At 48.8% G+C, this 27610-nt stretch overlaps 1 protein-coding gene across 12 annotated transcripts in view; it reads left to right on the top strand.

The window, feature by feature from the left end:
- Positions 1-27610, top strand: part of AGAP1 (ArfGAP with GTPase domain, ankyrin repeat and PH domain 1) — a 559406-nt gene that overhangs the window by 416413 nt on the left and 115383 nt on the right. For 9 of the 12 annotated variants that reach the window (XM_025289491.2, XM_025289492.2, XM_025289493.2 and 6 more), the window contains one exon: positions 22705-22866. The exons of the other annotated variants lie outside the window; for them this stretch is intronic. In XM_025289491.2, coding sequence (XP_025145276.1) covers positions 22705-22866 — 162 coding nt within the window. The remainder of the gene's footprint in view (positions 1-22704; positions 22867-27610) is intronic. 12 annotated transcript variants of the gene reach the window in all.

Consider the following 27610-nt stretch of genomic DNA (forward strand, 5'->3'; position numbering starts at 1 on the left):
TGATCTCAGATTCTCAGGGAGGAGTAACTGCCTTTACAAGCTAACTCCTGAGTCCGCGTGGGTGATCATCAGTGTAAAAAGACGAGGGGGAGGTGGGTTAGAGGGGAGTCAGGGAGTCCAGGCCCATCGACCCCTTATTCTCCTGGAAGTCTAGAAGTTTCACAGACAGCTTTACAGTTTTAGTTTTACTAAATTTTACAGTTAGTTTCTTGTTTGTTTGGTCCCAGCAGTTTTAGTTGCAAACTTTCAATTTTAGGCTAATTTTAAAAAAGAGAGAAAGAGAAAACATCACTTACCCACCCCTCCAACATCCAGTGAGATATAGGTAGAGTAGTGTGAAAAGATTCATCAAATATATATGTGCCCTTTCTCCAAGAAATGAAATAAAACTTTCAGTGAGGTTTTTGCAACATTAAAACATCTGATTTCATAACATTGTGTATTTTTAAGTGATATAGGACATTTTCTCATGGCATTATACCACTCAGGGGACAGAAAAATACTCATTCTGTATTCTTTTACTTTGCTCAGGTTCTCAACCCTAGAAATCAAGTTGCTTAAGGAACTTTAATTATACTGTCTCCCTGGCGACCTTTTCACTGCTTAGAATAAAATTTGATCAGATCCTTTTCCAGCCCTCCCTTGCTTTCTGTTGTAGAATTTACAAATACATGCTTCGAGGGCTTAAAATTTTTGTAAATACCAATAGAAAGAAAGGACTGAGAGTGGTAGAGAGAAGTGATTGTAAAAATACAAGTAGTTGTAAGATGGTTAAAAGGAGATAGGTAGGTAAGTGGAGAAGGAAATGGCAACCCACTCCAGTGTTCTTGCCTAGAGAATCCCGTGGACAGAGGAGCCTGGTGGGCTGCTGTCCATGGGGTCGCACAGAGTCAGACACGACTTAAGTGACTTAGCATTCATGCATGCATTGGAGGAGGAAATGGCAACCCACTCTAGTGTTCTTGCCTGGAGAATCCCAGAGACGGAGGAACCTGGTGGGCTGCTGTCCATGGGGTCGCACAGAGTCAGACACGACTTAAGCGACTTAGCATTCATGCATGCATTGGAGGAGGAAAGGGCAACCCACTCCAGTATTCTTGCCTGGAGAATCCCAGGGACAGAGGAGCCTGGGGGGCTGCCGTCGATGGGGTCGCACAGAGTCGGACATGACTGAAGCGACTCAGCAGCAGCAACAGCAGGTAGGTAAGTAGATAGACAGATGATAGATGGCAATAGAGAGATAAATTGGGAGTGGGCGAGGGGGATGGATGGACCGAGGGGCAGATGAGATTAGGTAGGTAGGTAAGATGGTTGATAGATTGTTAAGCAGAGACAGGTTGGGGTGGCTGGCTGGCTAAATGAGATAGGTAGGTAGGTAGGTGGGTAGGTAGAGTGCTAGGTGATAGATTGATAGACAGCTGATAGATTGTCGAGAGAGAGCTGTGTGCAGATCAGGCTTATCCTCGAGCTCTCTGTGTGTTTACTTCTTTAGTATTTGTACATTACGTTGGTTTTGCATTCTTGAACTTCTTTCAATGAATATATCTTCCCTTACATCTTTGCTTTACTCTCTGACAGATAAGGTTATTAACAGAAAGTGATATTAATATTAATTACACAAGGATACTAAAAATTTTATATCACAAGGAAACAGATGGTTATTTTAAATGGCTTAAAATTTTGCTCTTTTATAGGAAGAAACATTTTAAACATATTTAGTTATAAATGCTATTTTAATTGCTACATTATTTCTGCAGTGGGATTTTTAAAATCTTATTACATTAGCAGGGGAATGTTTCCCTATGTATTTCAGAGTCTCTTAAAATGTGTTCTTATTTACCAGAAAATTATTATAATTACATTTAAAATACAGTATCCAAGAGCTCGATCTTATTGATAAATGCATTATACAACTCCCACACCTGATCTTTCCCTGACCACAGTTCAGGATTTCAGCTCCAACAGGAAATACTCTCTCTGTAGCATTTAGCCACGATTGCAACCGAGCCAGTTACCTTTTTACATGGGCTCTCTGTTTTTCATGGTGTTTATAAATATGCAGTCCTTATCCGGTCTCTGAAGTTATAACTGAGGGAAGCATTGCTCCTTTAGAAATGCTTCGATGTATCATATAATTACAAGACAGAAAAATATACTGCAAAATTTTCAACTTAATTTCACAAGATCCAGAAACTCAGCTTGCAGCCAGCTGTTGGCTTCTTGGCTCCTTTCATCTCAAGCTTTGCAACAATACAGAAGGTGAAATAACCATCTCCACTGCCCACAACAGCCATCAGAAATCTCCTGTCTGAGTGCTCTTTTCCTTCGACATCAAAATGTCCCGAGAAGCCGGTGTCCGGGAGCACCACCCTGCCGCCTCCAGGAGAGACGCCTTCATGGTGGGGGTGCAGAGGGACATTGAAGGCCGGGGGCGCGTCAGCCGCCGTCAATCAGAAGGCGGCACAGAGCCAGCAAGACACGGGGGTCGGGCCCCCAGATGAGATTTGTGAGCCGGCAGCGTGCGTCCGGGCCACCCATTCTGGAAAAATTATCATCCTGTGATACCATCTAAAGCAGTCAAGGTTGGGGCTGTTGCCTGAACCAGCCCCAGGTTTTTATACACGTCTGTCTTCCAGGGCGCTGGCAAAACTATAAACCAGAGTGTTAGCCATCAAATCACATGAATACAAATTTCCGGACAGTTAATTTTTTTTTTAAGAAATTATTTGTCCTTTCAAACAATACTCACTTTTTCCCCATAGTGTTCATTGTGCTGTTTTTCATTTTTAAAATTATTTGATTTCTAGAAGCCTTAATAATAGAAATGCTGTTGTGAAAGTGCCACCAGTGGACATGACGTCTGTGTATCATGTGGCTGGAACACAGAGTCACATGGGCGTCAGCCACGCATTTTGCAGCCGGCTCTGGGAGGTCTGCCTTCTTCCTTCTAGCAAGTGGGTTGACTCGCCTATCCTTTCATTAATTTTTGTGATAGTAACTTTCTATTTTCCCTAATTATAAAGCCTTACATTTTAGAAAAATTTAAAATGCAGAGAAGCTTTTTGCTGTAAAAACAAACAAAAAACTCCTGCAGTAAACTTTTAGTCTGGGGGAGGTGTACCCTTCCAGTGCCTGTGGTCCTGCTTGTTTCTGAAAGTTGGATTACGGCATGACTGGCTTTAATCTCAGATGTGTTAAGTTTCTGTACTCTCTGTGACTAGCAATAGAGGCGTGGTTAAGTAAGTTACAGTACAGCCCTTACTGGGCTGCCACATCGCCCTGTTAATGCTGCTTTCTGTGTGATGGCCGGGGAACATGTTACAGACGCTGTAGGTGCCCTCACGCTGTGAACTGACGTCAGCATGACTCATGTGGTCCCACCGCTCCCGGGCCTTCTCCCGTGCTAAGCTGGGGAACCGCTTCGCACACCCATGTGACCTCCCCACCCCTGTGCCCCATCAGATACCGCCTTGTCCAGGAGGCCCTCAGCTCCCTTCTCTGCTCTTTTCCCTCCATACCACGTCCCACCTTCCAACCTTTGTGACTCACCCGTTGATTTTATTATCTGTCGTCTTCCCCACTAGAACTGAAACATCTAAGGGGGAGGACTGGATGGCTCAGGTGGTAAAGAATCCACCTGCCAACGCGGGAGACTCAGGTTTGATCCCTGGTCTGGGACGATCTCCTGGAGAAGGAAATGGCAACCCACTCCAGTATTCTTGCCTGGGAGATCCCATGGACGGAGGAGCCTGGCGGGGCCTAGGGTCGCAGAGTTGGACACAACTTAGTGGCTGAAGCTACAACAACACGGAAGGGTGAGGATTCCGTCTGGTCCGCCTCTCTGTCCCAAGGCCCAGGACGGGCTGGTCTCCATCAGGGTCGGCCCAGGAGCCTCCCCGCAGCTTCCATAAGGTACCAGAGTCATCGCCCTGTGCAGTCCTGCATTTGGTGCTTTAGACACACTGCCCACTGAATCTGTTACAGCTCTGAGTCTCAGAGAGTCTGAATAACTGGCCAGGGTCACACAGCTGTCAGGACCTTGTGTGTGCAGATGAGCTAGGGGGGTGTGCGCCTGAGTAGAAAGCGTGTGGGGTGGGGGAGTCATCCAAGATCCAACTGTTTCCCCTTGTTCTCACTTCAGCATTCAGAAATGAGTACCTACTACCTATGTAAAATGTTTTACATAAAGTTATCCCAAATATTTTACATAAAATACTTTATAAATATTTTATGTAAAATATCCCCAATATCCTGAATATTCATTGGAAGGACTGATGCTGAAGCTGAAGCTCCAATACTTTGGCCACCTGATGCAAAGAGCCAACTCACTGGGAAAAGACCCTGATGCTGGGAAAGATGGAGGGCAGGAGGAGAAGGGCATGACAGAGGATGGGATGGCATCACTGACTCGGTGGACATGAGCTTGAGCAAGCTCTGGGAGACGGTGAGGGACAGAGAAGCCCGGCGTGCTGCGGTCCGTGGAGTCGCAAAGAGTCGGACACAACTGAGCAATTGAACTGAACCGGAAAGAAGAAAGTGAAGTTGCTCAGTCATAGCTGACTCTTTGCAACCCCATGGACTGTAGCCCGCCAGGGTCCTCCATCCATGGGATTTTCCAGGCAAGAGTACTGGAGTGGGTTGCCATTTCCTTCTCCAGGGGATCTTCCCCACCCAGGGATCTCCCACATTGCAGGCAGACTCTTTACCATCTGAGAACTGAACTGATCCCAAATATGAATTCTGTAGTTAGGAAAAACACAAGTGAAGAGGTGAACATTTGAGAATTTCCACTTGCACTTCATTAGGAGCTGTGTTCAGCTTGCAACTTGAAGGGGTCAGGAAAGTGTGGTCCTTGACTGGTGTTGGTAGAGCCAGGAGGAGCAGAGCAAGGCGGTGGTGGGTGGGGGTGGGGATTTGAAGCTTTGGGGCGGGAGTAGGGGGTGGTCAGTAGGGAAGCTGGGACCTGGTGGGCAAACAGAGACCAGAGTCAGGACACTACTGGGCTCCCTGCCCGCATCCTGCCTGTTGCCACACAGAGGAGAACGTGACCGAGACAGCAGGAGACCTGATTCAGCTCAGAGCAACCGGGTCAAGTCATGGGGAAGCCACAGAGCCTGTCCCGTCTCCTGGAGAGCAGACATCACCCCAGTAGGGACTGGAATTACTCACATGAAGTGTCCACAATAGGATGAACCATAGCTTAAGAGTCTCATGGCTTTGAGCAAATTGCAATGTTCAGTAGTCAGAGCACATTCTCATCGGCCAGAACCCAGAACAAGGCTCTGGATCCTGGTCTTGCCCGCCCCTTCTCCTTGCCCACACGAGCACGGCTTGAGCAAACAGGCTTCCTCCAGAGACTCTCCCGACGTGGAGTCAGATACAGTTAGATACTTAGAGATACCATTTTGTTAGATTTTTATCACGTATTAAAGTTGTATTCGTGGGAATTCCCTGCAAGTCCAGTGGTTAGCACTCTGCACTTCCATTGTAAGGGGCACGGATTCAATCCCCCGTCCAGAACTAAGGTCCTGCCAGCCTCGCAGCACGGCCAAAAAAAAAATATGTTAAATTTGTAAGAATAGTGGCTGTAGGGCCTCATGAGAGAGTGGCATTAAGATGTGCTTTTCCCAAGAGCTAGAAAATACTGTGCAATTCCAAATTATCCCTCAGCTCAGCCTGTTTCTCTGCACTTTGTCTCCATATCATCGTTTTGATCTTTTTCTTCACAATCGAACAGATCTGGTTAAATTCCTGAGTAGCCAAGGTGGGGTGGATTCGCCATTTTGAGTGCCTACTGAATCCCATTCTTGTGCCCATTTTGCATATTAAGTTTGTAAGTCCGCAGCTCTCTTCACAAATATCAGTATCTTCTCTTTTTTTCCATTTCCCACTCACCCTCATGAAATAAGGGCATTTGAGTTGCCCCAGCTACAGAAGCACCCAGGCAGACAAGGAAGCCCAGCCGTGCTTTGCTGCCCCCCTACCCCCGGGATGCTTTTAGAACTCAGTCACCTGTAGTCCCAAAGGTCAGTCTCTGAAAAGGACAGAAGAGGCACCTTAACCTGGGAAAAAGTGTCCTGAGATCTAGCATGAGGAAATGAACTTGAATTTCACGGAAGAAGGAAGAAAACACATACCCTGATTTCTTCCTTTTCTGAGCCAGAGCTGGGGAACCAGAGAGAGCACTAAAAATAGCAGCTGCTCCCAAGAGCCCATGGCTGCCTGGAAATGGAGGGTCTGAGACTGTGGAAGCGGGGTGACTGTGGGCGTCTAACCTGGGTTTTAGCCCCCGAGGACCTAGGGGAACCTGGGGTGGGAAACCTTTCGAGAAACCCTAAAAGTGCTCCCACCTTGGGACCCAGAGTCTCCTCTGCCCCCCAAAAGTGACAGAACCCCAGTGATGAGCAGGAGACAGCTGGCCGGTCCCAGCCGCCCCTGTGCTGTAGGACAGGAGTCCCCAGTGGTCCAGGGACTGTTAGGAACCGCATTGCACAGTAAGAGGTGAGTGCCCAGGGAGTGGGTGAAGCTTCACCTGTGTCTCCCCCATCGCTGGCATTACCGCTGGAGCTCCACCCCCTGTCAGATCAGCAGTGGCATCAGATTCATGTCGGGGCATGAACCCTAACCTTCAAGTCAAGGCCACATATCCTGAGATGGCCACAAAAGAGGAAAAACGGGCACAATAGTTGTAATGCACTTGGATCATCCAAAAACCACCCCCTCGCCGCCCCCATCTGTGGAAACTGTCTTCCATGAAACCGAGCTCTGCTGCCAGAAGTGCTGGGGACTGCTGCTTGGACATCACAGGGAGTGTGGGCAGGGACAGTTGGCGAGAGTGTATTTAAGAGAACACCATGAATGGCCAGAAGCTTCTGCAGGGAGGAGGGGCGGGGAGAAGAGGGGAAGACTCGTCTTCCTGAGGCCTGGGGGCTGGCAGAGGCTAGGAGGTCACATCCTGCCTGGGGAGGCTGTGGGGACTTGCTTCTTTTAACCTCACCCCCGGGGATCCGAGGCGGCGTGGGGAGAATGGGAATGAGCGATCCCCGGGTGAATAGCAGGCAGCAGATTCTACTTCCCGGCCGGGGCACCGCATCCTTCACTGACCCTCCGTCAGCCACACGGGGCTGGGCTCCTGCTCAAGGAAAAAGAGAAAAATGTCAGTTATTATGTTTGGGAACACAATCTTATCTTTCATTTTATTTTACAGCAATTTCCCCAAAGATCCGCCATAGTATCTGATGGAACCATATTGACAAAATTTTAGCCGTGATAAAGAAAATGCTTTGAACTCCCCGCAAATCCAAGTCAAGATCTCCAAACACTTTCTTCTTTATTGTGTCCTATTGCATTTTATTTTACTTTTGCCAGGACAAAGCCCAAATTCCAAGGCCGTGCTGAAAGTAAAACGATAAAACTAGAGTGGTATGATGGGAGTCAGTTCTTTTTTTTTTTTTTTTTTTCTTTTTTTTTAAAGAATTTTCTGGTCTGAAGGCTAAATTATTAACTGCCTTTTTGTCAGAAGTAATTTAATATTAGTTTTTAAACACCACCATTAATTTTAGATGTTACACTCCGATTTCTCATTTTTGTGGAAAAAGACAAAATAAGAGCCGCTCATTTGGCCGATATTATTAAACTACTGAAGAAGGCTGTACTTTAAGCAGCGCTTCAGAAATGAAATGGCCTTTGGTCTGCGGTTTCGAATGGAGATATTCTTCATGGTGTCTTCATCCACGGGCTTACTGGGAGAGGCAGCTATCCTAAATATAATCTTTGACAGATTTTCAGGCGAGGTAAAATTATGTGTCACGTTACAAACCTTATATGTCCCTGACGTGCTTTTCGATTTGAGATCGACATGAAATGGTCATGAGATTCAGTAGCATAGAACACAGAAATTTAGGGCAGGTTTTCAGACGGGCTTTTCAGCCTTCATGAAACCTCTAACTTGCCCAAAGCTTAATAGTCATGATTATTAGATCTCCTTTTAGCTTTGTTCTTTTTGTCATTTTCAGAAGTGATGGCAGAATGAGATTAAGGTTGTGGCGACCATACGTTACTAATTATGCTGCAAAACAGACATAGCCTGGGATTGTTCCAGAAAAGCAGGGTGATTGTCACCCTGGTCAAGCTGGCTCATCTGAGCACCCCTTTGTTGTTGATCAGTCGCTCAGTCGTGTCTGACCCTTTGCAACCCCATGGACCACAGCACGCCAGGCTTCCCTGTCCATCACCGACTCCCAGAGCTTGCTCAAACTCATGTCCATTGAGTCGGTGATGCCATCCAACTGTCTCATCCTCTGTTGTCCCCTTCTCCTCCTGCCTTCAATCTTTCCAGCATCAGGGTCTTTTCCACTGAGTCAGCTCTTCGCATCAGGTGGCCCAAGTACTGGAGCTTCAGCTTCAGCATCCGTCCTTCTAGTGAACACTCGGGGCTGATTTCCTCTAGGATGAACTGGTTGGTACCCTTTGGGGCTGCCTTTGTTCCCCTGGGCACAGTCCGTGGGAGTTACTCATTTTATTCCAGCCCAGAGTCAGTGGTATGCTTGTGTCCTAAGTGGCAGAATCATGGGCTTCAGACACATTGTACCATGCCAGCCTGCCCGTCTCCACGTGTGCTGGGCAGTTTTTGCATCGTTGGAACGTAGGGCTTGCCAAATGTAGAAAGCTACAAGGCTGCTTCCAAAGAAGAAATCTTCACTACCAGATCTGGGTAGAGACAAAACAGCCCACTCTGATCTACTCATTGGCTCTAGTTTGGGGAAGTTTCTGTTATTCTGCGTGCTAAGTGCTAAGTCACTTCAGTCATGCCTGACTCTTTGCAACCCTATGGATGGTAGCCCACCAGGCTCCTCTCTCCATGGGATTCTCCAGGCAAGAATACTGAAATGAGTTGCCATGCCCTCCTCCAGGGGATCTTCCCAACCCAGGGATCAAACCCGAGTCTCTTACATCTCCTGCACTGGCAGGAAGTTTCTTAACGACCAGCGCCACCTGGGAAGCCCTCTGTTACCCTACCTAATACGTATTAATATTTGTGACCTGGTCAATATTATTAGCCTCATCTTCTTATTAATACAGCACCAGACTGATTCCCAAATTCCAAGTGCAGACGACCTGAATGTCTCAAGTTCTTTATTCAAATGAATGCAGTGCCAGCCCTCACCTGCCTCTGGTTAGAGACATGAATGAGTTGGTAGCATCTAGTGTTCAGGCAGAGGAAGTCAGAGGTTAACCCCAGCCTTGGAATCTACATAAAATATGTATCACAGTCATTAGTCATTAGCAGCAGGTTAGCAAAATTCTAAAACAGCGGGAAAGAGAAATATTCTCTTTTCAGTGGCAGTTACAGAAGTCATCTCACACTTTTCAAGAGAAATTCGTAAGACGAATCCTCACATTTAAATACAGAGTTGATCCATATTTTTATCAAAAATGTTTATTTGTTGAAATGGTATACAGGTGTGAAACAGGTGCCCACAGCAGCTCATGATGCAGTTTTAAATAAATGTATTCTGAGTGCCTCTTGCCTCCGCAAGGCCAGTATCAAATTACATTTGAATTGGTCTGTTTGGTTTTGCACTAATTGTATCTGTTTTTTTAAGCGCATGGGCTTCCCGGGTGGCGCTAGTGGTAAAGAGCCCACCTGCCAATTTGAGAGACTTGGGTTCAATCCCTGGGTTGGGAAGATCCCCTGGAGGAGGGCATGGCAACCCACACCAGTATTCTTGCCTGGAGAACCCCATGGACAGAGGAGCCTGGCAGGCTACTGTCCTTAGGTTCGCAAAAAAGTCAGACACGACTGAAGCAACTTAGCACACATGTGTGCAAACACATAGCATCTTTCTGCTGTGTCCCCAGGGCCTAAAACAGTGCTTCTCACAAAGTAGATGTTGGGTAGTTCCTTGCAGACTGGTATCTTGTACACATAGGTAGTCAGATCATACTCATCTGAGTGGGGGGGCTTTGTCACCTGTGGTCCCCAGTGATTGCCGGTTGCCCTTCTCCAGCTCCAGGACTTTCTGTGCAAAACCAGTGAGAAGGGATTACCAACGGAGCCCACCCTTTAAACCACCCCCTGTGCCCTTCCTCCTGTGGGCTGAGTGGCTCAAGGCAGGAGGGGGTCCTGCTTACTATCCTCCAATCCCTTGACTGGGGTGATTGTTAGGGCCCAGGTGTGCGGAAAGGAATGGAGTTTCTGAGCCGTTCGGGGCCTCCCTTTCAAGTCGCCGGACGTTTGAAGCACCTGATACCATCACTTATTGGCCTGCCACCCACCATCAACAAAGGCTTGGGAACCACAATCAAGCCTCCTGTCCCACGGCTTCAGAGACAGTAGCGAGATGATATACAACAAGAAGTTTTTCAAGTATCATTTTAAATGTTGAGAAGATATTATTTTTGTGACTTTGCAAATTATCATTTGATTTCATCCAAAAAAAAGCCACTGTTGAGTTCAAACATAATGTTACATGTGATGACGCCCAAGGGAAATTAACATCTTTTTAAAAAGAAGGTACAATTTATCATCTTCAGAGGGTAATCATTTATCTTCCAAAGGGCTCAAAACTGAAAGGACATTTAATACAGATTTTTCAGCTGGTATTTAAATAATATTTGAATCCTCTAGGTCATAAATATACAATGATAGAGATACTGGATTTTTTGTTTCTTTCAGCGTGCAGAGACTTTCCTTAAATATGTAGGGTTTCTTATGCTACAGTTTGTGTCTTGGCCATTCCTTTTTATTTTTTTTTTGGGGAAGACTTTACTGAGCACCTATATTTGGTGTTTGGTGCCTACTGGCTGCTAGACACACATAAAGAAGTTAAAGCTCGGGGGGACACCACCATGGAAGGGGGACATCCCCCAGAATCAGGTCACAGCACTTCGAAGGTGGTGGTAGGGGTGCAGTGTTGTGTGGGAGCTGGGAAGAGGAGCAGGGAGGATGTCACGGAAAGGGTCGTCTGGCCCCGAGCTCCCAGCGCCTCTCTAATAGTTATCAGAACTTTGCTTCCTAAATTTATAATCTTCTTTTAGTTCAGTTCAGTCAGACATTCATGTCTGATTCTTAGCGACTCCATGAACTGCAGCATGCCAGGCCTGCCTGTCCGTTGCCAACTCACGGAGTTTACTCAAACTCATATCCATTGATTTGGTGATGGCATCCAAATAATCTTCTTTGGGGATCAGTAATGTATGTTTTTGGTGTTGCAGTTCTGTGTTAGGAGTCCTCGGTTTCAACTTATTGGGGGATTTTTTTTTTTCTTTAATAGAGGCATAGTTGATGTCCAGTATCACATTTGATTTAGGGATATGACGTAGTGATGCACAATTTTTAAAGGTCATATTCCGTGTATATTTTTATAAGCGATCGGCTGTGTCCCCTGAGCTGCACAGAATGTCCTTGTCAGTTATTCCACGCAGAGTAGTTTGAGCCTCTTGCTCCCCACCCCTGTCTTGCAACCTCTCCTCTTCGCTCTCCCTGCTGGTAACCACTGGTTTGTTCTCTGTATCCGTGAGTTGGTTTCTTTCTTTATTAGACTCACTAGTTAGTTTTTCAGATTCCACATATAAGGGACACAGTGTTTGTTTTTCTCTGACTTGTTTAACTAAATACCCTCCAGGTCGCTCGGTGCCGTGGCAGGTGACACCTTCTGACTCTTTTATCTGGCTGAGGGGCATTCCTTTGTATGTGTCTATAGATGTCTAGCTAGCTAGCTCGGTAGATAAGTAGATATCTCGAATCTTCTTTACCCATTCAGCTGTTGATGGACACTCAGGTTGCTCCTGTATCTTGACAACTGCAAATAATGCTGCTGTGAACATTGGGAAGCATGTATCTTTTCAAAGTAGTGCGTTGTTTTGTTTTGTTTTGTTTTGTTTTTCAAATAAATACCCAGGAATACAATTGCTGGCTCATATGGTAGTTCTATTTTTAGTTTTTAGAGACACCTCCATACTGTTCTCTATAGTGTCTGCACCAATTTACATTCCCACCAGCAGTGAACAAGGTTCCCTTTTCTCCACATCCCCGCCAACTCTTGGTATTTGTGAATGATTACTGTTAAAAAAAAAAAAAAAAAAAAAAAAAAAAAAAAACTTGCTTGCCCTTTGTGGCCACGTTTAACTGGTTTTGAGGATTAGGGCTAAGAGCAGGCCAGTGACCCTCCACGCCCACCTGGATTGCCTGCCTGCTCAGCAGGCAGGAGGGGGATTGCCTGCCCCCTCCGTGTTCTGTGTCCAGTGTGTGTATGGATACCATCTCCTCACTGGAATGTAAGCTCTCCAGGACAGGAGCTGTATTTCCTTTGGCTGGCACACCTCTAGCAGAGAGCCTGACCGGGGCGAGCGGGTTTTCTGTCCATCCACTTACCTGGCGGGTGGTTGGCACTGCCCTGAGCACAGGGTCCAGGCACCGGGTGGCACCTTGCCCTCCTCCTGCACTGCCAAGCGGTGTGAGAGGGAGCATCCACAGGGTCCAGGCGCCAGGTGGCACCATGCCCTCCCTGCACTGCCAAGCGGTGTGAGGGAGAGTCGAGTCAGGCTGGCCTGTGCTGCCGACCTGCACACCTGGAGGGTGGAGTTGCTGTCGACCGAGGCGGAGAAGGGGCAGGTTGGGGTGTGGCCGGCCAGGGCCAGGTACTCAGGGGTGCTGTTTCGCCCATTGTGGTGGAGATACTGAGGCCCAAAGGAGATGAAGTACCCAGTCACACAGCCAGGTGGGAGTTGGAGCTGCTTTTCTGATCCCACAGCCGGGTTAGTTTCTTCTCGTGGAACTCATGCTGTGGTTCTCTCCCTGCCCCATCTCCCTTCCTTTATGGCCACTTGATGTCTGCTGTTCTAAGGACTGTGAACTTCTTCATCAGGAGGCATGCGGAATAAGAGCTGAAATGGGAGTCAGCCAGCAAGTGGTACCCCTCACTCCCTGCCGTAGTCAGCGGGAAGTGCAGAACTCATTTTCTTGGGCCCTTCCCTTGTAAACTGCCCTCATGCAATAATTATGAATATTAAAAAATACATGAAAAGTATTGATTTATGGTAAAAAAAAAAAAATTGCATTCCATCTAAGCAGCAGGGAAATAGTTAAGCATGCTTAAGCACAGTCTACTCTATTTACCTTTTTGCCAGTGTGACCCTAGAGCAACGGAAGGATCTATCACAACCAAATTACCTTCTGTTTCAGTCTGGGCGTCTGTGCATTAGGATTTCTTAAAGCTGGGAGCACCATTGCTCTACTTTTTCAAACCACATGATGTCAGTAGATGAAGAGCAGGGATGAATGAAGAGCAGAGAGCCATGAAGAAGCAGCCTTGTCTTCGTGTATTTCTATGTCTTGCTCAGAATGAACCAACTGAACACATTCAGGACCCTGGACAGAGCCCTCCAGGGATGGGTGGAACTTTAGCCTGCCTTCCTGCCTCCGTCAGGACCATTTCTTGTGTAGGAGCTGGAAATTTGATTCCAAGTGACTTTTCATAGAAACAGTTAAGTTTCTAAGGACGGGAAATTTTTGTTATCAAAGAAGGATCATGCATCTAATTAACTTCTCTATTTAGCTGAGTTTTCTTCTAGACGGCTCAGCCTTTCCCCAGCCTGCTAGGCCAGTGGAGCCTCCCATGTGTAAGAGAATCTCTTTGTCATTTAACAACCGTCAGAGCCCAACTTGAGAAATGGGTTGTGGCTGATTATGTAAAAAGAGATGAGGCTGCCAAGAGGCAGGAGTTTCTTGAAATGATTTCATTTCCACCTAACGGTACTGCTCAGAGCACCTTTTTGCATTTTTCGGGAGCACATTGGATTAATTTAAACTTGTGCAGCTTGATTCAGCTAAAAATCAACTAGAGAACAATTTAATATTTGACCCTTAGATATAAAATCCTGGCCTGCATTCCCCCAGATTGGGCGATGGTATCAGGACATGATGAGCATCCGGCAGGAGGAAAAACTAAAGGGACCCCAGGAGACGCTTATAGAGCCTGCTGTCGTGGGCAGGAAGGGACAGGTGACAAGGTGGTGAAGAGTGCAGGGCAGCAGCATCTCCCAGGAGGTCGGAGGGGAGGGGTGTGGCTCAGAGAGGGGGAAGACATGAGGAAGCTTGAGAAGAGCAAGTCTCCTCCCACAGGCGTGTGCTGTCCTCTGTAGGACGAGGGGGACGTGGGGCGGCTCCCTCAGAGGAGTGATCGTCACAGGGTCCACCCTCTGTGTGAGACATAGAACCGCATCCCGGCGGGTGGCTGGAGACCCAGGCAACCACGTAAATCCCTGCACTCGATGGTGTGGCCTGAGGCTTGTGACCGGCTTAGCTTAGGTTCCTGAATGTCCCCAGGCCCCTTGGACCACCTGCTCTGACCCCAAGCCTGCAGTCTTTCTAGCCTGCCCCACCACCTTCTTTTGTCTCCCTCATTCCGTGGCTTTGATCTCCGAATACAGTTTATTGTTCAGTCACTCAGTCGTATCCGGCCCTTTTGTGACCCTACAGACTGTAGCCCGCCGGGCTCCTCTGTCCGTGGGATTTCCCAGGCAAGAGTACTGGAGCAGATTGCCATTTCCTTTGCCAGGGGATCTTCCCGACCCAGGGATCGAACCCACGTCTCCTACACTGGCAGGCAGGTTCTTTACCACTGAGCCACCATGGAAGCCCATTTAATACAATGACCCCCCCGCTCCCCACCCGTTGCTGCCTTTATTTTCCTTTTGCTTGAAAATAGCTTTATTGAGATTAACACTCAGAGCACATATAATTCACCCGTTTATCGCTGACAGTTCAGTACTTTTAGTATATTCACGGATAGGGGCAACCATCGCACAGGCCTAGAACATTTTCATTGCCTCGGAACAAAACCCCGCACCCTAATTAGCAATCAGAATTTCTGGGGGATTTTGAAGGCTGTTCTGGAAACATATGTCAGTAAGGAAGGGCTTCCAGTAAACGAAGACCCACCCCGACCGGTCTGGCTTCCTCGCCCGAGACCTCGGGGCGGAACGGAAGTCAGCCCGGGCAGGACACCCTTCTCCCGTCTTCTGCCTTCACCCCGGCCCCCTCTATTGTCTTCCCTTCCTCCCACTTCTGTGAGTCCGTCGAATGCTGTGTTGTCGCTCCCTTTTCCCCAGCACCTGTCATCTTCCCGGGCCCCCCACCGTGTCCCCGCTGCCCCTTCTTCTGACACCGTGTACCCTCTGTGTGCGCGCCGCCAGCCGCAAAGGGAGCCGGACAATGTGCCGGGCTCTGAAACATCTTCAGAGATGGGGATTCAAGTAAACCTCCTCCTGTTGAAAGCTCCCGTCAAAAGGACTGTGAGAAGGGGCGAGGTTTTGAACTTCACTTCACACTCAACCTTTTAACAGAGGCCCAGGATGTTGTGATTTCCTTGGATGGCAGAGGTGGCCTGGTTCTTTATTTACCGGCCCACACGTCTCTCTGAGCTCCAGGGAGAGCAGAGCCCTTCGTGAAGGTCCAAATTGGCTTTATACCGTCGGCTTTTGTCTTGAAGGAAATGGGTTTTAATGGACCGGCTCCTGTGATGGCTTCATCTTGAGTGTTTGAAAGGTTTCAGCTCTCCAGTGATCTCCCCGACCACCACCACCCGTCCCCGACAAATAGCTGTCTTTGATCATTTTGAATTCTCGTAATACCAAAACACGAAGATTTTTTTAGTTCTATGTGGTTCCTAATCCTGTCAAATGAGCAAGGTAGGCTCTATTTGAGAGTGAGAAACAACAGCTAATATGCATTCACGGTCCTTTCCCTTTTTTAATTTTTTTAATAGACATTCAGGCTTCTGTTTTATAGTTTTATTTATTTATGGTTTTTGGCCGTGCTGAGCCTTCATTGCTGCATGGGCTTTTCTCTAGTTGCAGCAAGGGGCTGCTCCGTAATTGTGGTGCTTGGCTCACTGCAGCAGCTTCTCTCGTGGAACACGGGCTCTAGAGTACTCAGGCTTCAGTGGCTGTGGAAGGTCGGCTCAGCCGGGCTCCTGGGCTCTGGAGCCCTGCTGTTGTGACTTCCCTTCAGCTCAACGCATGGAGTCTTTCCAGACCAGGGATTGAACCCATGTCTCCTTGCACTGGCAGGCAGATTCTTTATCGCAGAGCCACCAGGGACGCCCTCCAGGCTTGTGAGCATGCCTTTTAAAGCATTCCCCATTGTTCCATCACTCAGTCATGTCCAACTCTTTGCAACCCCATGGCCTGTAGCCCACCAGGCTGCTCCATCCACTGGATTTCTCCAGGCAAGAATAAATACTGGAGCGGGTAGCCGTTTCCTTCTCCGGGAGATCTTCCCCCATCTAGGGATGGAACTCGCGTCTCCTGCATTGGCAGATGGAATCTTTACCACTGAGCCACCGAGGAAGCCCTCTTTCTTCAACACGTAGGAAATTAACAGTCAGCCTGCTCTCAGGACCATCAGCAGCACCCCCAGACAGCGTGCGTGGGGCAGGGCGGGGGAGTCCTGCAGGGAATTCTTGGTGTCCCCTCTGCAGGTCAAGCCCAGTAAGGAGGAGTGGTGGGAGGCGTCCCTCCAGAGCCCCTGGCTCCCTGCAATAGACTCTGGGGGTGAGGAGCACACGTCTGCTGGAGGAGCACTGGCCGTAGTAATACAGGTTTTGTTGCAGTGCTAACAGCCATGGGGGCGCTCAGCTCCCCTGCAGCGCGGCGCAGAAGGACTCCTCCTGCCCGGCACACGCACTGGGAGACCCCTTGGGAGAAGCAGGGCCTTGGGAGTCGGGGGCACGGAGCCCGGTCTATTTGAATAGCAGCTGGGGATGTCAAAAACCCATCCTCACACCTGGCACCCACGACCATCACCGAGGCACGCTCCCCGCAACAGTTCATCGAAAATGGCCCAGCTAATGATCGGCTGGGCAGATAATCGGAGGAGAGTTAATTGTAAGGTTCGATATGGCATCTTGTCAGCAGAGATAAGTTGTCACGTTTTCCACTTGAGCTGAAACTAAATGATTGTAAAATAAGTTATGAGTGTCCTTGGGCCTGTCTGCCGGAATGATGGCTAAGAATACATTCCTGGCCCATCAGTCTCGAGCAGGCTGCTTGATATTTATGCGGACGGAATGTTATTTTATTCCCCCTCTAGTCATGCTTGTCAGCTCTCCGAGTGAAAAGTGAAACTGCTTCTTTGACTCATACTTCACGTACTGAAGCTCGAGAGCCTGCAGATTGTTATCATTATTGCTCGTATTATGTATTTTTTGGGGTGTGGGTTGAACATTGATGCCCGATTGGGAAGAACTAATGGCCAGCATTGAGCACGCGGGATGGCAGAGGACCGGCCCATCCCGGCTCAGCGCCGCATCTCGGGGACTCCAGGTCCCTCCATCAAAGCCGGGTGAGAGGGGGCGTAATGAGGCGCTCCCCTTTCTAATTTGCTGTGGCTTTCTTCTCTCCCCGTCTCCCCTCTTCTGCCCTCTGCTTCACCCCCTTGCGTTTTAGGCCATCGACGGGGCCATCTGTCCGGTGTCCACTAATTGATACAAAACAAGATGCGTTATTTGTTCTCAGGAGGAGCGGACTGTGTTCTGCGGGTGCATTTTCAAGGTCTGGGGCTGGGCTGTCAGAGGCTTTTCAGGTTGAGGGATACTATGTCAGACAAGAGGAGTCATCAGAGATGGAAAAGCACAGCACAGAAGCCCAGTGTGTTTTGATGGGTCGTATTTTAAACCAGGGGACTGTTTAAACACCTCCTCTTGAAAGGGAGTTCTCAAGATCTAGGAGCCGGGCATTCAGATACCAGCACCCAGACACGGAACCCAGGTCACTAGAAACCAGAGCATCCTTGACGTGGCACCCAGCCTGGAGAATGGTCAGGGCTGCCGGTGACCCTCTCTGCTCCAGGCCTCCCTAATCACCACCCAGCCTGCCCCTGCTCGGCCTCTGTTGCGACTCGCCACCCCAGTCCCATCCTCGGTGCCACGGACGCCAGCCCCTCGCCTGGTGGGTGCCCCTGCTGCTGCAGTCAGCCGCCTGGCCCTGACACACAGTTCCTGGCAGGGCCCTTCATTCCTGGGCAGCTGCCTGGCTTTGCCCAGCGGTCCACCCCGGAGCTGTTCCTGCCCCCACAGACCCCAGCCTGGAGCACCTGGTTTTCCCAGGGACTTCTGTGCCTGCCTCCCGCTTAGCCCACCCGCTGTGGACACCTGGCCACATCGTGGTTATCTGTCGTTCCTCCAGCGAGAGACTTGGGATCACGTGTGCAGGGCTTGGGCCAGCACTGAAGCATTAACCCGGGCAGGGAGAAGAGACAGGGCTCCAGCGTCGCCTGCAGTCTCTAGACTTCAGCAGTGGTGCTCTTGACCAGGCCTTGGTCCTGTGACCAAGCAAGCCAGACGGTAGATGGGAAATGCTTCTCGGTTTCCAAGCAATGGGTACACATCACTTCCTTTATCCTTGCCCCTCCTTGTCTGAGACGGGATTCCTGGGCTCACAAACAGCTGGTCCTGCTTTCTGGTTTCGTCATAGTGATCATTGTTTCTATTACTAGCTGACAGCCCTGAGTTATTCTGAAAGCTCACCTCCCGCCTCCCTCCCTTCCTGCGGGGCCCAGATCAGGACCCGTGTTTTTTCGTTCTGCCCTTCACCCTCCCCACGCCAAACCCGCTCCTGTCCCCTTCCCTGGCTCCGTGGTTCCTTTTTCTCTGTCACTCACGCTCTGGGTCCTGGCGGCTCCTCCTGGAGCCACGTTAGTGTTAGTGTTCCTCAAGGGAGGCCACGGAGCCAGCCTGCCTCAGTGACTGTGGGCGTGTGGATGGTTCCCCACCTTACTTCTCTCTGCGTGTGGGCGGCACTTCTGTTTACATAGGATTAAAAGTGAGTGAAGACGCTCAGTCATGTCCGACTCTTTGCGACCCTAGGGACTGTAAACCACCAGGCTCCTCCATCCATGGATTTTCTAGGCAAGAGTACTGGAGTGGGTTGCCATTTCCTTCTCCAGGGAATCTTGGTGTTTCTGCCATAGATCTGATTCCCCCTCTTCAAACTCTATTGCCCAGGAGATATAGTTTTTCCTGGAGGTATCAAGCAAGAGGCCAGACCGGCATCCTCTCAGTCATTAAAAGTCAACTCCATGGGGACAGGGGTTTTCACCCTCTAGTCCACGTATGGATGTGAGAGTTGGACCGTAAAGAAGGCTGGGTGCCAAAGAATTGATGCTTTCGAACTGTGGTGCCAAGGGACAGAGGGAAGTAATAAAACACCAGTCCTGCTGCAGCAGAGGGCAGCGGTCTTGGCCTGCACCCCCCCATCTGCCTCCATGACTAGAGGGCGGGGATGGTCACTGGGACCAGTTTCCCCATGCCCTGTCACCCAGCCTGGCACACGGTGGGTTCTTAACACTTCAGAGTCAAAGAGGATACGGACAGAGCATGAAGACTTTTGAAACCTGGGCAGAAAATATTTGAAATGACAAATATAGTCATCGTAAGACTTGAGCACTGACTAACATGTAAAAGGATTGCTTTAGGATCACCTAGTGACCCTGGGGTCCCTGGACGCCTCAGCAGTATCAGGCAGCTTCCGAGCTGTCTGAAATTGTGCACAGGTATTAACTAGACTGGGGGCTTCCCGGGTGGCTCAGTGGTAAAGAATCCACCTGCCAATTCAAGAGATGAGGGCCCAATCCCTGGGTCAGGAAGGTCCCCTGGGGGAGGAAATGGCAACCCACTCCAGTGTTCTTGCCTGGGATATCCCATGGACACAGGAGCCTGGTGGGCTTCAGGCCATGGGGTCGCAAAGAGTCGGACACGACTTAGCGACTAAACAATGACATTAACTAGACTTTTTTTTTCCCTGTGATGTCTATGTACAGTCTTACGTACAGTGGGGTATTTTATTTACAGTGAGATCTAGTATTTTCAAAACATATGTGTATTGGAAATGCTATTTTTAAAAGATTTATATTGTAGAAGACTGGGACCATTGAAAAGGTGAAAAGCTAGCAAGAGAGGAGCCCTCCTGCAGTTAGCCACGCTCCCTGGGCCTGGAGGGGAGGGGAGTCTATAGGGAAGGAGCCAGACCCAGGGTGAGTGTGCCTTTGGTGGAGAGCAGGCAGCAAGTTGGAGGAAAAATGAAGAAGAAATGACCATGCGGATAGAGTCAACCTAGAGTCCCAGTCTCCTGGAGGCAGGTTCTCCTGCAAGAAGGAGCCGTGTGTTGACTCTTACACCCCTCTCAGGACAGGCTCCCAGAGGCCTGTCCCATTTGCAGGGGATGGGAAGAAGGTTGACCCTCCTGACCGAGCAGGGATGGGAAAGGCACTGCTGGTCTTAGGACGTCAGGAAGTTGCTTCCTAGGGCATTCCTGGAGCTGGGTGTAGAGCTTAAAAGATACTAAGGTGGTTTTTTTTTTAATATTTCTTAATACATGCTAAAATGTTGCAGGGGTTCATAAAATAAAAGTATTTTAAATTCAGATTTCCAATATCTCTTTATAAAAATGTTGTTTGCTTATTTGTTTTTGGCTGTGCTGGGTCTTCGTTGCTGCAGAGGCTTTTCTCTAGCTGTGGCGAGCGGGGCGCGGCTCTAGTTGCCACACTTGGTTTCTCAATGCAGCGGCTTCTCTTGTTCTGAAGCACAAGCTCTCAGCATGTGGGCTTCAGCGGCTGTGGCTCCCAGCCCTGGAGCACAGGCTCATCGGTTACGGCCCCCGGGCTTCAGCGGCTGTGGCTCCCGGGCCCTGGAGCACAGGCTCATCGGTTACGGCCCACGGGCTTCATGTAGCTGTGGCTTCTGGGCCTTGGAGCACAGACTCGTCAGTTATGGCCCATGGGCTTCAGCGGCTGTGGCTCCCAGGCCCTGGAGCACAGGCTCATTGGTTACGGCTCACAGGCTTCGTTGTCCCTGCGGCAGGTGGGGTCTCCCCAGGTCAGGAATCGAGCCTGTCTCTCCTGCATTGGCAGGAGGAGTCTTTACCACTGAGGCACCAGGGAGACCCTCAAGTATCTTTATATTCAAAATCAGGTCATCCTGTTCAAAACCCTGCAGCGGCTCCCCAAAATAAGAGCCGGGTCCTAGACAGTGTCTGAGCCCCTTCCTCTCTGATGACACCCTGTCTGAGTCTCCCGTCCTCACTGGCCCTGGCCAGTCTCCCCTCTGTGGTTCCGGGAACCGCCAGCATGCACACCGGGCCTTAGGGCCAGGTTCTGGTGATTTCCTCCTCCCCAAGGTATGCACGTGAGTTCTCATGTTTTCACCATCTTTAATCATTGGCCCACGTGTTGCCTTTTCATCAAGACCCTCTCTGTAGCCCCCCACCCCTCCACCACCTCTGTAACGTCCACTCTCCATGGGCTCCTTTCCCCGTCACCACCTTGTGACGAAGTCTGGGCTGGGACCCCACGGCTGTCTCAATGCCGCTCAGACGGGAGCTTTGTTATTCTCAGCGGTGCATCCCAGACATCTAGAAAAGTGACTCAAAAGAACAGTAAGTGCTCAAAAGAACATTTGTTGAATGAATGAATGTTTATTCATTCATCTCACAGAAGGTTCTGTCTTTTGAGTTAACAAAGATGCTGTGTCATGAAATGATGAATTGTTAGGAGCTTGGAGGTATCTGGATGGTGTTCCTTCATCCCTTTCTCAGTGAACTTGTTTATTCTGCTGAATTGCATGTTCATTTCAGGTCTTTTAAGGGTGTTCTTCTCTCTGATAAAGTTAAAGTTAGACATCATTAGTTGAGAGTTTCACTTCCAGTGCACTGGTTTTAACATTTTGTTAAGTAGGTTCAGCGAATCAAAAATTGCCGGGTCTGCCATGGGCTTCTAAGCACTGTTGCTGGACATTGGTAACACAGGGAGGCGGCCTGCGGCATCTCACGAGTGATCAGCTGACGTCTGGTCCTACGACGTCTTGAGGGAAGGAGACAGAGAATCAGACATACCTGTATCTTGTGTGTGAGCGCACACACAGCTCAACCCCACTTAAGATAACACTCTGCTATGTATCCCTGAGCATGTCTTTCATTCCTAATAGATCAGATTATTTGTGAGAAGAGAAAAATAAACAAGTAAAAACCTCCCCCCCACCACCACTTTCCTTTTCCAGAACTCCAAACATGCAAAATAGAGAACTTTATAAATCAGATAAAGACAAATGTGATATGATATCACTCATAGGTGGAATCTTCCGAACTTATCTACAAAATAGAAATGGAATGACAGATGTAGAAAACAAACTTATGGTGACCGGGGGAAAGGAGAACGGGTTGGGGCTGACATATACACATGACTATATATAAAATAGTAACTAAGAACAACCCACTGTGTGACACAGGAAACTCTACTCAACAGACTGTAATGACCTATATGGGAAAAGAATCTTAAAAAAAGAGTGGGCGTATGTATATGTATCACTGACGCACTTTCCTGCACACCTGAAGCTAAAGCAACATTCAAATCAACTCTACTCCAATAAAAAAAATTTTTAAGTAATAAAGTTGGAGAAGCACTGGTCTTAAAAAAAAAAAAAAGGAGGACTTTCAATTCTCCTGAGCAAAAAGAAGATTCCGAAAGGGGCTCCTGCTTTGGAATGGCAGGTGGCGTGTTCGGGCATGGGGCGCCCTGACCTCTGAGCCCCCGGTTCGGAGGCTGTTTCCGGGGCTTGGTAACTGGAGGAACGTTGCTGTGGTCCTTGGCAGAGTCTGGTTTCTCCGTGCTGACCTCTGCGCTCTTTTCCTTTTCCGGTCCGGCGGCAGACACGGGGCTGGGTGACCCCCTGTGCTCGAGCCCCAGCATTTCCAGCACCGCCAGCCCCAAGCTCGACCCGCCCCCCTCCCCTCACGCCAACAGAAAGAAGCATCGGAGGAAGAAAAGCACGAGCAACTTCAAAGCCGATGGCCTCTCCGGCACCGCTGACGGTAAGGCGCCCCCCCATCCCACCCCACCTTCCAAAGACTTTCAGGGGCAGAGTTCACGTTTCTGAAAAGTGATTCTCACTCCTCTCATTTGTAGCATCATTTACCCTCCGAACCACAAATGCTCGGGGATACAGGTCACTGCGTGTGCTTTCTGTTTACAAGGCGGTGCTGGGGGCCCTCTCTCTACCCACTGATCCTCCAGACTGCCCAGCCACATCAGCTGTCTTAGCTCCTGACAGCTGCCGCTGGGTCCATGGTGACACGGTGGCCCAGCCCCCTAGTCATCCGGGCAGGCTGTTTGGTCTTTCCCGACCTCGGCAAGCTGGGTTCAGGTGTCCGCTCCAGCCGAGCTGTGCCCCGTTGTCTTCCTCCAAAAAAGACCAGGCTCCTGATGTAGGAGTCTCCCCTGCTCCCCGCTAGACTGAGCTCGAGTTAAGACAGCCGCTCCGACCCTGGCTTCCAGCTTCGTCTGATGATAACCGCCCTGTCTATTAATGCCCATCACTCTTGTTGTTTTGTGAGCTGCATTAGTATTTCTGTGGGCACCGTCTGTCTTGATTCTCCTCTGACTTGTTGAAGTCAGGTTTTATGCTCAGGGCTGGGCCCACGTGATCTTTCAGAAGTGGCTCCTTCTGATGGAGTTACTTTTTTTTTATTCCTTGGTGTGTGAGTGGAGGTGGACATGCACACACAGGCATGGTGGGAGGTGAAATTAATACATGGTAATAAACAAGTTAAAGAGATACTGCAAAGGAAAGTTCAAATGTGAGAACATTGTATAACATGAATAATGATTGGTGAGACCAGTGAGAGTAAAGGAGTCTGGTTTCAGCAAGGATTCCATGTGTGCCGGAAACAACCTTTGTAACTTACGTCCTTTTCTTTCTCTATCTCTGCTGCACTTTTTCGGAGATACTCTTTTGACTGTTCAAACTGCAGGTTTGAGTGTGAAAGAAAGTGCCTGTTCCTTCCTAATATCTGGAGATAAGCTTAAATGAGATAAGCCCATGATGCATTTGTTAGCAAGGCAGGAGCAGAGTTTACAGTACAAGCGCTGTGTCGTTTACCGTAATTCTGTGAGTCCGTGGCATTTTCATTTATAATGAGGAGACCGAGGTTCAGAGTGTCAGGGAGCTTGCTGGGGCTCTCATGGTGCCAGGAAAGAGTCTAGAAGCCCTTTTTCAGTGCCAGTCTTACCATTTTGCCTCCCATTGCTTCCTGCTAACAAGTTTAGCCCATAAAAACCGATTTTCTCCTGTTATGATAAATGAGGATGATTCTGTTATATCAGCAGTGGTGAAAAATAATGATTGTGGATCAAAGCACCCACTCAGACACCACTGGCCTTCCCATTGGAAAATAAATCGCCCACAGATGCTGAGCATTGATGCAACGCCTTCCAAAAACTTCAGCAGAAAGCCCCCAGCCACAATTGGGTGGCCACACACCCAACCCCCTACAAGAGGACTGGGGTAAAGTCAAGATGCGTGGCCACCGGCCAGGTGGGGAGCAGGTGCCCCACGGGCCCCGGGGAAGAGTAGGATCTGCCTCAGGGGAAGGGCTCAGGCCCATTTCACAGATAAACATCCACTGTGCTTGCCATGTGTTTCCAACGAATGACTTTTATTAAAAAGGTACCACTTGGTAGAAGCTGATTATCAAGTCCACCTATCACTTCATTACACACATTTCATCCCTTCTAATCATTCCACCCACCTCCTGGCGCAGTGAACACTGTGTGAATAAGATACAGCCTGAAAGTAAATTAGTAGCGGTTGCGCGTTTAATTGGGCTGCCGGTTCAAATCAGCATCTTTGTCATCCAGTGGGTTCGCAGAAAGTTCGAGAAGTGACAGGAGGCTTGTCGGATGCCTGGAATGCTTCTATCTTCCGCTTCCTGTGTTACTGGGGTGGGACTGTGGGCTCTGAGCGAAAGCCTGTGTCGAGGCTGAGTCAGGTCCTCAGCCCCAAGCCAACCACAGACCCTTTCATTAAGGGCCTTCCTGCCGAGGTGGTGATGCCAACAGAAAGGCAGATTCAGAAGCACCCAAATTAGAAATCACAACAGCATCTCAGGCATGTTTGATGGGTGTCGGTTGATGTGTGTTCAGAGGTTCAGTGCTAATGACTAGAAAGGACACCGTGCCTCGCTTTGTAGTTAAGAGGACCATCCCTATGATGCCATATCCATGACATCTTTCCACTAGAAAATAAGACAAGTTCTCTGTAAAAAGAAAACGGATCATTTTTCCCTAGGAAAAGTTACCTTTCCAACTATAAATGAGTCATTTTGGGGAGACAGGCTATATCCAAGGCATATTATTATTATTATTATTTCACATTTTAACATCTTTGAAGTCAGAACGCATTGTTCAATTGAAATATAATTTTAGATTTACAATGATGCACAATTTTTAAAATTCTCTTAATAACCATTAATCAAAGTGTATTGTGGGAACCATCAAAGCAAAGCCTTCTTAAAATGAAAGCTAGGTGTATATTTTTAGAAGATTGTTGAATTTTAATTATTAAAAATATTTATATTTCTCTTTCCTGCAAAGCATTGTGACTTGTTATTGCCAGTATATTCTCTTTGGCTTGACCTCATGCTGAGCATTTGCAACTGCAGATGGTAAAAAGTTCTCTAGATGATGTCCATGAAGCGGATGAATTGTGTAGGTTTTGAGACGCCCCATTGGATCAGATGACTAGACTCAAATCTCTATAGAGAATAAGAAACTTTCAGTCCCACTGAGAGTCAGCTATTTCACTCCAGGTTCCGGGGAGAACATGGCACCCTCAGCTGGGTCATTGATGGGAATTTTCCACAGGGACTGTCTGTAGATGTGTGGGCAGGGTGTGGGAAGAGCTATAGGGGTGGTATGGGCCCCCAGCGGGTAACAGGGAAAGGAGGAGCTGGTTATAAGACCCAGAGGGAGGCATCCGGGGAAGACCTCCATCTGGGGATGTGTCCTTCAACAGAAGGACACATGCCACCTGGTGACCCAGAGGATGAGGAGCCCCAGAGAAACCCCTGGCCTCCCTGTCCCCAATGCCCCTGGTCCCCTGCCGCCACCTCCTTCACCAAACCAAGGGCGGTGGAGGGCAGGCAGGGACGAGCTAGCAGAAGCCATGAGCGCTCGTGCCTTTCCTAGTGCCTCTTACACACCCCTGGGCACATCTGGGCCCTGATCTAACATCAGTGCAGTAGACCAGAAGTCTCTGTCCCCTGTGGCCCCCCCAAGGGCCTGGCCTGAGCCCTGCTGAGGGAGGGGTCGGAGCTCCACGTGTGCACGTCTGAACCATCCCCCGCCAAGCCCGTAAGGGATCCCCACTCTGCCTAGGCTCTCAGCTGAGCACCAAGTTTCTGGCACTGGGCATTTCTTACCTTTGCGGTGTCTTTGTTCAGAAAGTAAAGACTGAAAGTGTGCCTTCATCAAATACTTACGTTGCCTGAAATTCCAGAAACTCTGTCCACGTGGGGACCCTTGGTGCCGTAACGATCTTCCTTCCCTGACTTCCTCGCTGCCCTGGCCCTCATCAGACTCGATTGCACAGCTTCTTTCCTGCAGAAGAACAGGTCTACACAGGATAGTTGAAAACGGTGTAACCTAAATTAACTAGAACAGTGGTCATCTTCCTGTATTTACAACTTAAAATGAATGGATTGAATCTCGTAAATTACGGGAGTAGCAACTGTGACCAAAGAGTTCCTTCATGAATATTTTGAGTTCCAGCATGGTCACTGGGTTCAAATATAACCCAGCCCTCATACGTGCTCAGTTGCTCAGGGGTGTCCGACTCTATGACCCCATGGACTGCAGCCTGCCAGGCTCCGTGGAATTCTCCTGTGAAGAATACTGGAGTGGGTTGCCATGCCCTACTCCAGGGGATCTTGCCGACCCAGGGATTGAACTTGGATCTCTGGCCTCTGCAGGTGGATTCTTTCCCACTGCACCACCTGAGAAGCCCATAGAGAGAGTCAATACCATAGAATAGTCCAGCCCCCTCTGGGGTTGGGAGGGGGCTGAGTGTGGAAGAACTGCGAGGTGTGAGCTAGTGTGGGTGGCCTTAAGTATCGTCTGAGGCAGAAGTGCCTTGGAAAGGCGGGGGTGTGTCTGGGTGTTCCCAGCACTGAGAGCTGAGCTGTGTCTTCAGGCAGGTGAGGGCTGACCGCCGTGGGGCTGACCATGGGAGGACCTTGTGCGTGTTCCCCGCACCCTCTGTATCACCGGGCATCAGGCCCCCCACCTGCCTACCTAGAGGCTCCTGCAGATGTGGGTCTGTTCTTTCCATACATGCACTCTCTAAAAATACGTGAGCATTTCCCAGTTCCGTGGCCCCATTTGTAATGATAAAAACACCTTTGTGATGTCTTTACCAGGGAAAACTAGACCATTCGTGAAGAATGTCAGCAATGGGGCACTTCACTGCCGAGTATAACTTTGAGGGTAAGCTTCTCAGAAACCAGCAGCCTCCAGGCTTCCCATGAAAAATGTGAAGGTGGCATTTAGCTTTAAAAAAAAAAAATCTTCTGCATCATGAGTACTACTTGTATTCTTATTTAATAGACCATCAGGAACAATGGGATTAAAATATCAGTGATGGTCTCGATTTTAAATTGAATTTGACTTGCTCAGAATTATTAGTTACATTTAAGAAAATGGGTAGGTTCAGATCTGGGGGCTAAACTCTACAGTGATTACAGACCAACCAAAGTGAATTCATAGTTAGGGAGTTTGGGA

Source organism: Bubalus bubalis, chromosome 6 (genome assembly GCF_019923935.1).
Source record: "Bubalus bubalis isolate 160015118507 breed Murrah chromosome 6, NDDB_SH_1, whole genome shotgun sequence".
NCBI lineage: Eukaryota > Metazoa > Chordata > Mammalia > Artiodactyla > Bovidae > Bubalus > Bubalus bubalis.